General features: G+C 46.5%; 1 protein-coding gene across 5 annotated transcripts in view; it reads right to left on the bottom strand.

The window, feature by feature from the left end:
* Nucleotides 1–14,080, bottom strand: part of GSG1L (GSG1 like) — a 55,650-nt gene that overhangs the window by 20,320 nt on the left and 21,250 nt on the right. For all 5 annotated transcript variants that reach the window (XR_005630238.1, XM_039732573.1, XM_039732575.1 and 2 more), the window contains one exon: nt 2,986–3,138. Coding sequence is in view for 4 of the 5 variants with exons in the window: in XM_039732573.1 (XP_039588507.1) it covers nt 2,986–3,138 (153 nt within the window). In the remaining variant the exon portion in view is untranslated. The remainder of the gene's footprint in view (nt 1–2,985; nt 3,139–14,080) is intronic.

Genomic DNA, 14,080 nt, shown 5'->3' with positions numbered 1-14,080 from the left:
ACCATCTAATTTTTTCCACCGTTGCCCTTCCCATACATGGAAGATCCTGATTTCCCTCCCCCAACCACACCCAAGTTTTGGCTCTTCTTTCCTTCTTGCTCTCAGAACCTAAACCCCTCCATTAGCCTCCCCAGACACGTGGATGATTCAGGGCAGTTCCGGGGGAGGGAAGCAGGAGAATGTTTGTGTTGTGGGCATGTTGAGCAGGACCTTCAGCAAGACAAATGTCAGATTTGATACAAACAAGTGCAGAGGCTGAGGGAAGACGTGGTGTTACAGGGAGCTGGGCTGATTTGCTCAGCTGCCTCGTGTTGGAGTGACACACTGCAAAGATAGGAGGTGGAAAGAGCAATTCACTCCAGGAGAAATGAGATTTGGGCAGGGTGGGTGGCCTAATGGGAGCACAGCAAAGTGCTGCACACCTTGCTTTATCCAGGTTCTATTTAATTTCCAGAATGCACCGGGAGCTTGCTGAACTTTTTAAATCAGTGGATTTTTCTTCAGCTGACAGTTGTGCCTTGATCTTAAGTTTGGAGTATGCTGTTTCTATATGTCCTGCCAGTAATTTTTCAACCCTAATAAAACATTACAGCCTGCCCTGAGACCTGTCACAGTCACTCAGAGGCAGCAGGAGGTTTGACACAGGCAGGACGAGCCTCAGCAGGGCTGAGCTGCTGGGCTCTGTCACACAAACCTTGCTCAGGGTTTGAGCCACCTTCAGCCCTGTGGCTGTGTGGGAGGCTGAGGAGACACTCACTGATCCAGGTGAGGAGGAGGAGGTCACCAGCAAACACTGGAAAGGTTCTTTGTTTTATCTGCCTAATGCCAGGGCGGGATGGGGCTGGGTCTGCACCTGGCAGGGCTGTTGGTGCTGTTGTGCCACATCCAAACTAAAGCAGAATAATGCAAATCTTTTGTTGTGCTGCTTCATGCACTTTTGGTCTATTTTAGCTGTGCCTTGCCAGGTTCTCCGTGGGGAAACCCTCTGGTCCTCTTTGCTGTAAATTTAATGAGCTAAAATGAGCTGTCTGTACCACAAACCAGCAAAAAGTCCATGCCCAGCATCATCTTTTCCCCCAGCTGGTTGCTTGAGGCTGGGCAGGGAGGGCACAATGCCTGTGTCCCTGCAGGCTCCAGGGCAAGAGGTGTTTGCAGGTGGAAAATCCTGGTGATGTGGAGTGCTGGAGTGGCTCGCAGTGCAGAAACACTGAGCATTCATAGCTGGCTGGAAATCATGAGCCCTGCAGGACCAGAGCTGCTTGGAGGTGTCAGTAATGGGAGAAATTAAGGAGCTTTGGAAAGCTGGAGATGAAGGAAATTTGGAAAAGACAATGTATTTTAAAGCACTTTCCCATATTTATAATAGAAATGCTATTTGTGGAATATATCACATTAATGAAAATGTTTTATTATAAATATTACACAAGAGGCATATGTAAGTTTTTCAGTTTGTGTAAGGTTAAGAGGGATATCAAAATTGTGATGTTGTGGGGTATTTTTTAGTGGCTCATAGAAACAACAATAAGTGACCACACTGTTGGGATATTTTTTCCTAAACTTTAGTTGTTGAACTATAAGTGTGGAGATCTCATTGCACTTTTATGAGGGAACTCAACCATGAATTTAATGAGGAGTGTTATGCTCCAATGGAAAGTCCTCTTCATTACCTAATTTCTATTAAGCTATGTCATTATAAATATGCTAAGCTTAAATAAATATAGTTTTCTTCTTTCCCCTGATATCCTTGCCATTGAAAATAACAGCTAGCAATGTACTGGGGTTTGGGGTTTTATCCTTGTTTCAATTCCTCTATCATTTTTCCCTGTAAAATTTTGAAGTTTATATTTGGACTATCTTGGCAATGTACTTAGAAAGAGGGAAGGCCAAAATAAAAATAGAAAGTTGTGTAGGAAAGAAAACTTCATCATTCCTACCAAACTTTAAAACTGCACTTAATGGTGAAGGGAGAGAAGAACATCATGGAAGTAATTGATTGAATGCTGAAGAAATCAACATAGTTTGATTTTGAAAATTGAACTGATTTTTTTTTTTTGCAGTTCCAAACTATATCCAAAGCTGAAAAAATATGCTTTGGCAGTTATTATCAGATGTTTTTTGTCACTCAGCTCTACTTCTGACCTTTCATTTTTGTTATTATTTCACCATTTGCAGCTATCTCTGAAGATACAAAGTCCTACCCAGAATGTATACTGCCTGTTGTAATGTCTTCCAGCCTGAAATACAGCAGGGTAAAATGCACTTCTGTTGCAGAAATTCTTTCTGCCAGAGAGGTCCACGCAGGAGTGCTCACATGGGCACCCTGGCTGTTTGTATAAATCCTGGAAAGTGGGGGTTTTAGCCAGAAAAAGCTTCACAGAAGTCAAGGGGCACTTAAGCACACGGTTGGAGTTATTCTAGAGAAGTGAATTCCTCAAGTTCATATGGTGAAGGGTCCCAAGTACAGCCTGAGCACAAAACCAGCCCAAATGATCAGTTCTGAGAGATGTGCATGTCCCAGCCACTCCTGGGGCTGCTCCTCAGTGCCAGCATTAGAAGCCTTTTCATTCTCAATTTTGTTAATTAACAAGATGAGCTCCTGTCTTTGGTTTTCCAGCCTTCACCTACTTTCAGGATTAACACAGAAAAAAGACTTTTCAGCTTTACATGTTTTTAATTTTCCTCTGGAAAATGAGTGTGATGATGCTGCAAATGGAGCTGAGGCTGGAGCTGTGGTAATGGCTGTGCAGGCTGGGGAAGGATAATTACTGCACTGCTGCTGTGAAATCAGGAATGAGGATATTCACTTCTCCCTGGCAAGAGGAGAATTTATCATGCAGTCTTTGTGCCAAAGGAACAAAAAATTACAGTGAAAAATTGCGATAGCGAAATGGGGATAAGAGAGTCTTGGAGCCTCCGGTTTTTTATTCTCTCAAAGTTGTGGAATTTTGCTTAGTGGTGGTAAAAAGGGGAAGGGGAGGTTCATACCTGAAAGCACAGTGAAGACAGCAGCAAAGGCATTTAACTTGAGCCCATCTATGACACTGCTTGAATGAAAGAGCTCGAGGCACATGAGGCTGAACCCGACGACCAACAGCATGATGTACAACACCTCGGACACCACTGAGAGCCACAGCACACCTGGGGGCAAAGAGCAGCAACCTGTCAGCACTTGGGAATACTTGCAAGAGGTTAAAGTTGGCAACAATTATTTAGGAAGTCAGGAATGTCTAGGAGTAACTGTATATTAGGAATTTTTTAAAAAACGTTGGGTGGTTTTTGAGGTCGCCAATTGTAATTTTTTTTTAAAATGTTTATCACATCCACTGTATATTGGGAGAAATTTCTTTACTGAGAAAGTCATTAAGCACAGTCTGCCCAGGGGAGTGGCAGAGTCACCATCCCTGGAAATATTCAGAAAACAAGTGAAGGTGGCATTTCCCAAAGTGGTTTGGGGACATGGGGGCATTTGGTAAAACCTTGGCCTTGGTGATCTTGGTGGTCTTTTTCAGCCTTAATGATTCTGTGATTCACAGAGTTTAAACTCAGCAAACCATGGCCCAAACTGAGAAAAACAGAAAAAGCAGTGAATGAAGATGTGAAGAGTGGCAGGGTGGTAAAGACACTGCAGACAGAACAAGCTGTTGCTTGTTCTTGTTCAGCTTGGCTACAGAACCTCTGTGGGTACGTGTGAGAACCTCTTGGCTCCTCTGAGCCAAGGCACGGCTCACAGAATTAATTTCCCCACCTGTTCCACAGTTTAGATGAGCACAATCCACCACGCAGGGAGGTGATGGCACAGGGTACCTGACTGCCTGTGTGCTGCTGGGAGTTGGACAGCCTTGGATGCTTCTTTTCCACAAAGAAAATAAATTCAGTCCGTGTTTTAAAATTCTTGCCACAGCCTAGTGCTGGGGGCTGTTATTAGAAACAGGCCTGCAGGATGGCAGGGCTCACACGGGGTGTTCTCACAGGGTTTGTGCCACAGGACTGACCCAGAAACTGCCACAATGGCAGCAGGGCGGGCACAGATGTTTATAACATGCTCAGCTGAGGAGCTGCAGAGGCAAAAATGCCTGGCTGGAGTTTCCTCAGCCCCTGGGTGCAGCCCTGAGGGCCCTGTGAGCTCTGCAGGACTCAGGGCAGTGCTCAGGGCAGGGGCTCTGGGAGCACGGGGCAGTGCCCAGCAGGGACTGATGCACCCCCAGGAGATGTCACCTCTGGGAATTCCAGCAGCACAAAACCTCCAGCAGGATCTGCTGAGTCTTTGAAAGTCACCAAGCCATGGGGTAAATTGGAGAGGATGGGAACAGATGAGAAGATTGAGTCCCTGCCCAATTTCCAATTGCTGTTTCAGCATGAGAATCTGCTCGAATTCTCCAGTACATTTGCTAACCTGATTGCTAGAGAATTCACCTGGAAACAATGAGCAGTGATGGAAAATTTCAGCCTAAGCAGTTGAAACATGGAAAGTTAAGCATCTGAAGACAATGGCTTATATTAGAAAATGTTAGCTGTAACCATAGAGACTGCTACAGGCTTCACTTATATTAATACCTTCTCTCCTCACTGCCAGAGCACATGTGTGATAAAGCCCACAGTCCAGCTTATCAAACCAGATATGCAGTCTCATTTTTATCAAATATTTGAGTGGCCTCTTGGTGACCAGGCTGATCCCAGCTCATATTTTGTCTGGGAATCTTTATAATTACATCTAATTAATATGTGCTATTCGTTGTTGCCACTGTAGCTGACCTTTTGAGTTCTTAAACCACACTACAGAGATAGCAATAAATAAAGCTTTTAATTGCTCACAGTGGCTGTGTGTGCAATATTGCATCTATCAACAGCAAACAGCTGCTTATCTCACTCCTCTTAGTCAATTTGGTATCAGGCAACTGGCACACTGTTCCAAAAAGGAGTGCAAGTGAGAGAGGGCAGAAACAGCAGGGTTTAGGAGGGATTTTGCCTCATTTTCTCAAACCAGCAATGTCTATGATGAGGGAATGATGGAATGACTTGAGTTTGGAATAATTAGATGATGCAAACCTGACCCCAAACGGAGGCAGCAGAGAGCCCTAACTAATGAGCTGTAATTCATTCAGCCCACACTTGAAATATTAGTGTACAACACACCTGCCCAGGTGTTTCTTGCCCTGAGTCAAGCCTTGTGGACCCCCACTGGTGCTCTATGCACACCAGGGCAGTGCTGAAACACTCTCTGTCGCTCAGCACTGTGGTGTGGCTCCAGCTCTGCTTCCCCAGGGGAAAAAACTGGGCTCCAAGAGCTGCAGTCCATGGGTAACATCAGGCTGGTGGTGCTCAGGTTTAGGGCACATTCTCTTGAGTGTTTTTGTCAATGACCTGGACACTCTTAAGGAAGTTTGCTTCTGGTGATCCTAAATCAGGAGGAGACCCTGAGTCTCTTGAGAATGGAGGGTCCTTAGAGAGAGATCTTGGTAGATTTGAGTGTGTCACCAACCAGATGACATCTAACAGGGACAAATGCTGGGTTCTGCTCCTGGGCCAGGGTAATCCTGGAGGTACCTACAGAGAGGGGAACAAGGAGCTGAGTGCAGCCCTGCAGGAGGGCTCTGGGGGTTTGGTTGATGGTCCTGGGGGTTCAGGTGATGTACTCAGCCCTATATATGCACCCCCTACCTGTTGCCCACCTATGGCCCAGGGCCTGAAGCTGGTGCTGCAGGCACCAGTGCAGTGATTTTGGAAGGAACAGGGATTTGGGGAGGTGCACATGTCCCTGTGGGAGCGCCTGGGTTTGTGTGTCCATTGCAAGGGGACACGCTCAGAGGGACAGGAGGGCTCTGGGAGCTGAGCCTGGAGGGGCTGGGGCCAGCTGGTGTCCTTTATTCTCCTAAGGAAGGAGAAAGGAGCAGGAGGGAGGAACACTTGACTGTGTGGCTGATGCCACAGGGAGTGCTTTGGCTTCCCTTCCAAAGGGCTGGGATAAGAGTGGCTTTGCCAGCAGGATTACCTGGCAAGGAAATGATGAAAAGCTCAATGAGACGTGAGTTTTGCTCTCCTGTAAATCCTTTTTCTGATGAGACACAAAGGCTGGGTGAGTTTGCTGTGGGAGGCATAGTCAATTACTGCTTTTTTGGAGACCTGTTTATATCTACCAAGGAACTCTCTTGCCTTATTCCATGGTATTACTGAATACCTTTTGTTTAGTGCATCTAATGTGGGGAAAGGCAAGTCCCACATGCAGTGTTTGAATAGTTCTGTGTCCTGTCCTGCATCTCTGATTTTGAATTTCATCTGAAATAATAACACCCAGAAAATGCAACCTGTGTATGAATTTTGGATTTTCCTATGGCGGCCTGAAGCAGAACAGTTGCTTCAGGTTATTAATTCAGGAGACAGAGTCTTTGTGTTCTGTGCTGATGGTGAAGTGATCTCCCACTGCTCCTCTCTCAACATGAGATTCATGAGGCAGTCACTTGGCATCACTTCCACTCACAACCTCTTACAGCCTCCTTCCTGCAAAGCAGAGAGCTCCTTCTCTTGAGGGCACCTCAGTCATTCCAGGTGACAGGGAAGAAGATCTCCAGGGTATTTTTCTCTTTTCCAATCTTCTCTGCTGTCATCTTTTCTGTCTGCTTACTCCCCTCCAGCCTGTGTCCTCTGCCCCAGGGATCTGTCTGGCCTAACTCAGCTTCTATGAAAAATTTCTCCTTCAGAAGAGTCAGGACTTGGTTCACTTAGAGAGTTCCACCTGGATGGCCTGTACCTGAGGATCTGTACTCTCATCAATCATCAGACTCCTCTCATCTTTCTGTCTCCGTCCTGTTTATGCATTTGTTCAACAAACCCCCTCTGCCTGTGCAGAGAAGGGGCTGGGAAGGAGCTCAGCTGGGATGTGCCTCTGTGCCAAGGACATTCCAATGTGGGGCCTCCCAGGAAAGGAGAGTCTTGGGCTTTAAAGCAAAAGCAAACGCAGAGTGGTTTCAGTGGCACTCCCACACTCACGAGGGTGGGTGTGTGTGAGCAGCCCACCCAGCATGCGAGCACCAGGACACGATGTGTTCAGCCAATCTTTCCAGGATTCCCTGGAATAATGCAGAGGATGACAGCTGTCAAGTCCTCCTCATGCCTGCTGGGCTTTTTTTAGGTGAGAAAATCGTGCTGGGTTTGCATGTTCCCTTCTGTGCCGGCCAGGAGCTGGCAGGGGCCTGTCTCGCTGTCCTGTCACTCTCTGTGGAATACCAACTTGTTGTCCTGTGTCTGGGCCCATCCTGGTCTCTGAGAAGCTGCAGGAGGGTGGGCACTGTGATCTGGATGACCACTGACATCAGTACCATCCACACCTCCTGTTCTAATACACCTTCTCTGTTGTTTTTGCCCCTGGTGCCTCTCCACCAGCCAGTCTGTCACCCCTCAGCAGTGTTGGTGACAATGACAGAGCCACTTCTGGGCACTGCGGGACACTTTGGACCTTTGCTCCCACCCACAGATATGCTGTATGACCCAGATGGGATTGCTCTGAACCTGAGCACCATAGATTGTGAGGCTTTTCCTGGAGGAAAAGGGGTCACCAGCCTCAGGACAACCTCCCTGTGAAGCAAAATCCCTGAAAGTGCAGCACCTGGGCTCAGCTTCTCACCCAGAATTTGAGATTAAAAAGCTGTGACTCACCACAAGATTTCACATAAATCAACCTATATCACAGGGCTCCTGCATCAGAAGGAATCATATCACATTCATATCATCTGATCTCATGGCAGGAAGAAGATCAGGGCAGTAGCTGGGACATTAAAGAACTTTGTGTCTCTGAGCTTTGTTATTTCCTAACCAGTGTGTGAGAGACTGTCTTCTCTGTGGAGCTCATGGTGGCAAGCACCAGTGTCACCTCCTCAAGGGCTTAGGCCCTGCAGCAGCATTGTTACAAGGAAATTAATTTTCCAGCACTCTCCAGTGAAGTGAACATGCTCTTCATTGTGGCTGAGAGGAGAACTGTTACCCACAAGATCACTGGGGTTTTAGGCACTCAGGTTCTCCATGAGCCATCTGGCAGGATCTGTCCCTTGCCTTTCTGTCTGCCAGCAGAGAGCAGCAGCATTTTCAAAGATCCACAGGTCTGAGTGCATCTCTGCAAGGTGCACTCAACTCGAGTGCATCTGCCAGCACTGAGATGTTAGAAAAGGGATATTGCAGACAGTCCTGAAGGGATGAAACAAACAAATGGAACATTTCTTCTGATAGAGACAGAAAGAATCTTTACCTCAGCCTGCAATGAGTCTCACAAAGTTCTTCCCAGAACCTGAAATAATTCCAGGTCAGCCCTGGCTACTGTGAGTGGACACTCCCACCATGGAGCAGTGACCCAGGATGCTCCAGAGCTTCTTGTGGAGCAAGGATTCTCATAAAAGTAATGGGAATTCTGCTTAGAAGAGCTCAAGGCATGCAGTGAGTTCCCGATGAAGGAACCCAAAGAACAGTGTTGTTAATGACTTCCAGGAGGTTTGAGCTGAGTTTGACTGCTTGATACCCAAAGTTCATTTCTTGTTCAAATCCACTGCCATTTCCTGAGACAGAACTGCAACAGTTCACTCCATTTTCTCCCTGAGAGAGCTCTGGTTAAACTGAGCCATGTCAAGCCTGACATGTTCTGTGCTCCCTCCCCACAAAATCCCAAGATGATTCTTATGTTGCATTTTTAAAACCATTCTCAGGCTTGTTAGCAGTTTGGATTGAAACACCAAGAACCTGGATGACATCTGAATGGGATTATGTGCAGATGATAAAGAAACATTTGCTGCTGTGTCTGGAATGCCAGAGTTCCATAATTTCAATTACTGTTGAGTTTTTGAGATTAATGAGGCCAACAAACCACTTCTGGAGATTTAAATCACATCTATAACTCCTACCACCTACAGTCACATGCAGCCATGGAGTTTGATGCATACTTGTCAAATCAGAAAAGTTGGGTTTTGGTGCCAGCTCACTATGCCAACGGGATCTGACGCCAGATTTTGAGGTCCTATCTCCAGATGAAATAATGAAATCCTCTTCTGGATGCTCCTTCAGGCTGGTCAGGCCATGGAAATGACTGTCAAAGATCCAGTGTTGGTGCATGTTCTCAAGGAAACACTGAAGAGGTGGCCAACACAGGAATTGCTGGGCGACTTCAAAGCATTTGGAATCCATAAACATGAGCTGTTTGCTCTTAAAGGATTTCTTCAGGGAAAATCATGCTGCTATTCCTGAGGATGTTGCTGAGTCATGTTAACCATGTTATACCCAGCAAAGGCAGCGATTGTGTGCCTGGAAATGTCTGTCATGCATTTTGGAGAATGGCTTGGAAATTTTCCAGCATGAAGAAGCCCATAAATGAATGTATTACCTGACATGCTGTGTGACACTGCCTGCTGAAAGCCCAGCCCTCCTGAGCAGCGCCCAAGAAGAAATGGTCTGGAATCTGTATTGATTTCTGAGGGCCCTTTCAGACAGAAAATTAGCATCCTAATTGGGGCAGGCTCACGTTGAGAATGCCTCAGTGGAATTCATCCTCCTTAGGAACACCCACTGCCTCTGCCTGTGCTCCCTATGGAGCTGTGGCTGCTGCATCCCAGCCCTTCCCAGAGCACAGCTGCCCTCCTGGGGTCAGGGGCTGCCCAAAACAGCCTCACCTGAGCTGTCACACTCTGCCACACTGTCCCTGAGCAAGCTGTGACCAGGCTGGACAGGCAGCCAGAGAGCTCTGGGAGAGCTTTGGAGTGCCTCATAACTCAGTGTCACACGTCTGCCCTGAGAGCCAGGGTCTGTCTGAGCTGTGGTGAGGCACCAGCTCCAGTCACTCCTCTGCCACTTCAGCCCTGAGCTATCTGAGAGAGTCTGATGGCAAGTAGAAGCTTTAGGGGGGTTTTCTGCATCACAGTTCATCATATGATAAAACCCCTTCTGTCTGCTCAGTGCAGTGGAGCTGAGCAATGTGTGCTCCTAAATAACCACTGAGATCCTCGTGCCTGACTGAGATGAAACCAGGAGCATGGCACTTGAAGGACAAGCCAGTGCTGCACTGTTGAGCAGCTCAGGAGACACCAGTGTGCAAGCAATGCTGTCCTGGAGAGTGTGGAACCTTCTCCCCTCCCCACTGACACTGCTAACCCAGAAACCACTGCTGCTGCCTGGGGGAGAAAGTGCTGCTCTCACCCTGTGGTTCACAGTCATTGTCCCCAAGATCCTAGAACTGCCACAAAACACTGGGAAAGCACAGGAGGCTGTGAGAAGTCACCTAGACAGATGTCACCCCATGTGGGAGGAAAAAAGATGGGAGGAAAAGAACCATGTCTGAGGGCCAGCCCTGGTTCTGGGTGGTGTGAACTTTCATCCTGCAGGAGTCATCTCTTCTTCATGCAAAAGCATTCATTTCTCTCCTTGGTCTCCATTCCCACTGTGGCAGCCAGGGACATGGGGAATTTTTACCCTTGCTCATGTTAGCAGCAACAAAAAGTTCTGCTTCTGTGTCTCCTAGTCTGCCTTTGCTGTCCTTGTGTTTCTGGACTCATTGCTCTGCTTTTTCAGACATAGTGACTTTGTTGGAACTGACACCTGGATCTCACTTAAATCTCTCTTCTTCAAGAGGGAAGAGAGGAAAAAATAAGGCAAATGGGCACACACTGAGAAATGCTGTGCACATTGTTTTGGAAGAGCATTAAGGCCAGCTTCATGTAAATCTCACCCTCTCTTCCAGTGTCATTCGGGTGGGTTTAGTCATCTGCTCTTCTCTGCTACTCCAATACTGGGAATTCCAAGCCAGAAATGCTGGAGTAATCAATACCAACTGGTGAAAAGAATAAACCCTGAGCATGTTGTTGTGGCTGGCAGCGGACTGAGCGCGGCTGGTTAATGCGTCACGGCAGAGCCGACCATCTGCCCGTCCTCTCGTGCAGCAGAGAGGCACACCACAGAGCCACCAGAGACACAGCAGGCTTCCTGACCCTAAACCCACCTGAGCTACCTAAAGCTGCCTATTCCAGTCAACTGAATCGGGCAGCAAGGGTAGATAAAGGGCTGGCATCCAGACAAGAGACTGAGCCTTGCATAATGTGGGAAACCAGAGGAGAAATACCTGACACTGCTGAGGGGAGGGAGGAGAAGCTGAGTTTTGGTTTTGGTTTTGTTTAGCTTTAGCTCATGGTTAGTTTCTTTATTTTGGAAGGTGAGGTGAAGCTGTGACTCATAAAATGATTCTGTTCTATGTGATGATGACTTTGGATGGCTCTGGCTTTGAGCAGATTGAATCCTGTGTGTGATACTGAGCAGACTGTGGGATATCTTTGTATCCATAATCTCTTTTTCCTGCTGTAGTAGTAATATAATGAGTAGAGCAAGAGAGTGGAAAAGATGATGAAAAATACTCTAAAAGAGAATTATCCCATGTGCCTTACTAAATATATTTGGGCTCAATGTTTCCCTTTGAAGACCACCAGTGCAGGGCGTGTGATGTACTTCCACCCTCGGCACTGGGCTGAGAAATGAATGATATTCACACCAGTGTTCCCCACATCCTTGGCATCCCTGTTGTGAAAAACAAGACTGTTTCCTCCTTGAGTAATTAGGAATTTAGCTTCAATTCTGCTGGTAAGAATGGTTTAATGTCTGTATGTCTAATTGCCCTTTAAAACCAACCTCAGTGATTCATAACAGATGTGTAAGAAAACACAGGTTAAATACAAGTAACACATTTTTTCCTGCATACTTAATCATAGCTCTCCTGTGACAAGTGCACAGGTATTTGTCTGTGTGGGTATGGATTTACCCTATTGCAGATATATGAACAACAATGTAATAGGAAGTATTCAAGAACAATATAGAGCCTATTTTGGAAAGCGTACAGTTCTTTTGGGAGACCCAGTTACATTTCTTTTTACTGATGCAGGTCTCTAAATGCTCCTCTTAGAAAATTGATCCTCTTTGTTTCTTCTTAGGAACATCTACCCAGAACACAAAAAAAGAGGTTTGTTTTTTAACTTGGTTGTTACAAGTCTCATGTGTCTCTTTTCTAGCCTCAAACCTGCTCTGCATTGTCCTTCTCATCCAAACAAGTATTTCCCTATTTTTGACCATAAATGTCACACTTCTCTCTATGCCTTTGAATTTTATTGTCAGTGCTTTGAGCTGGGGCTGGCAGGGGAGGGATGAGAGGTGCTCACAGGGAGCTGCAGGTGGGTACGTCATGAGTGCTTGTGGTGGCATGGTGACTTCTTGTTTTGTTCTTTGGTTCCTACGATGATCCTAATATTTCTTTTTCATCTTAATCTCTGCAGAGCAGTGAATTAATGTTTTCGTAGAAGTGTCTGTCATCGCCCAAGAACTCTATCCTGAGGGGAAAAACTAATTCAGAACCCATCACTGTATATGTAAAGGTAGGATGACTCCTCATGTTCCCCACTTGGCATTTATCAACACTGATCATTATCTGCCATTTGCTCTCAGTCACTCAGTGGCTGAGAAGGGTTTGTGCATGCTTCAGAGGCCTGCAGTGTATCCAGTGGTTTTCAGGATTTCAAGCTTCAGTTGTCCTTTTAGCTGAACATTTTAATGTATTTTAAGCAGCTCTTGCTTTTCTTGGGTTCCCGTCTTCACAAATTCTAAAAACACTTTTATTGCTTCTGAAGGATGCTGAGTCTGCCATACAAGCCATACAAGGGACCTCTTACTCACCTTTTGAATGAAGTGCAAGGGTAAGTCAAGAGTAACAAGCTTCCCATAATTTCTCCATGCTCATATCCAAATTTTTCTCTATATCATGCACAACATTTCTTGGTCTGTGCCTGGTGTTTTAGTCAGCTCCTGCTGTTTTGTTTTCTGTCCTTACACCTTCTCTGCTATCAGGTTTAACCCCGCTGTCTCTGAAGCTGTCCCAAGGGGTCATCACTAACATAATTCTGCATTTTTTATCTGAACATGGAATCCATCCACAGAGATTGTGTTGCTCATTAATGACATTACCTTGTTATTCTGATTCAGCTTTAGTACATGACATCTGCTTTGTCTTTCAGTGTAATCAGCAACAAGACGTTATTGTCCCTCTAATTAGCTTTCTCCCATCAAATTTCTGCTACACCTATTATGTCAGGATCCATTAAAATCAGGCATCTAGTTTTTCTGTTCTCATTAATTGCTGTTGCAGTGCTGGTTTAGGAGCATGTACAGAACTGGCTCAGCTTTCTCTTTTTTCTGTGCTGTGTTTAGGTGAGACTTGATTTGTTTACTTGCTGTTTGCCATGTGCTACTTCAGCTCTGCCAGCCACTTTTTAGGCAATGCAGAATTGTTATTGCTTCATCTCTCCAGGATGCACCACCACAGGCTGTGTAGAGGACGTGCAGGAGGCACCTCCTGCCTCTGCCAGGACAGTCTCTCATTTAAAAAGCCTCCCTGTAAGATTTTGGACTGTTCAATGCTCACTACCACGAGCATTTTCCTTCTGCAGGGTTTTGCCTTGCCTCAGCCTCTGTGGTCTCTGAAAAGCCAGGTTTATTTTGTGTGTGTGAGTTATCAGTAGGTAGGAAGCAGTGCAATGCAGGTAGCTGCTGGTGGCCTGCTGCCTTGCCATTCCTTGTGGAATTGTTCCCCGAAATCAGGTACCACAGAGCACTGGGGTGACCTGGCCAGGCTGCACCACACCTGTGAGGAGCCTGCCCTGGGAATCCTGCCCCGTGTTTGTGTGGCCATCTCAAAGCTCTGAGCCAGCACTGACATTTGAAACTGTTCCTGCAGCACTTCCCCACAGGGGAAGAGCTCCTCATCTCCAGCTCTGGGCACTCCAGGTGCTTGCAAAGTCCCAGCCCCCACTAGCACCATCCCAGAAACTGCTGGGGGCACATTTCCTGCAAAGCCCTGCTCTCTCTCAAAATGCTTCCAGCACAAGTGCTGCTTCCAGCTGATTTCTCTTGCCCTGGGCTGGGCTCACCCTCTGGCTGAGAGCTGGCAGTGATGCATGCAGAGAAGGATGCAGGAGCTGCAATCCCCACACAGCAGGGGAAGGAACACCTATGGTGTGTTCAGCTGTGGTATTACAGTGTCACTGAAGCCATTTATCTGATCATTGATGGGACTGTT

Source organism: Passer montanus, unplaced genomic scaffold, assembly GCF_014805655.1.
Source record: "Passer montanus isolate IOZ18808 unplaced genomic scaffold, ASM1480565v1 scaffold8, whole genome shotgun sequence".
NCBI classification, from domain to species: domain Eukaryota; kingdom Metazoa; phylum Chordata; class Aves; order Passeriformes; family Passeridae; genus Passer; species Passer montanus.
Note: the sequence above shows the minus strand (reverse complement) of the source record. Positions and strands in the feature narration are given on the sequence as shown.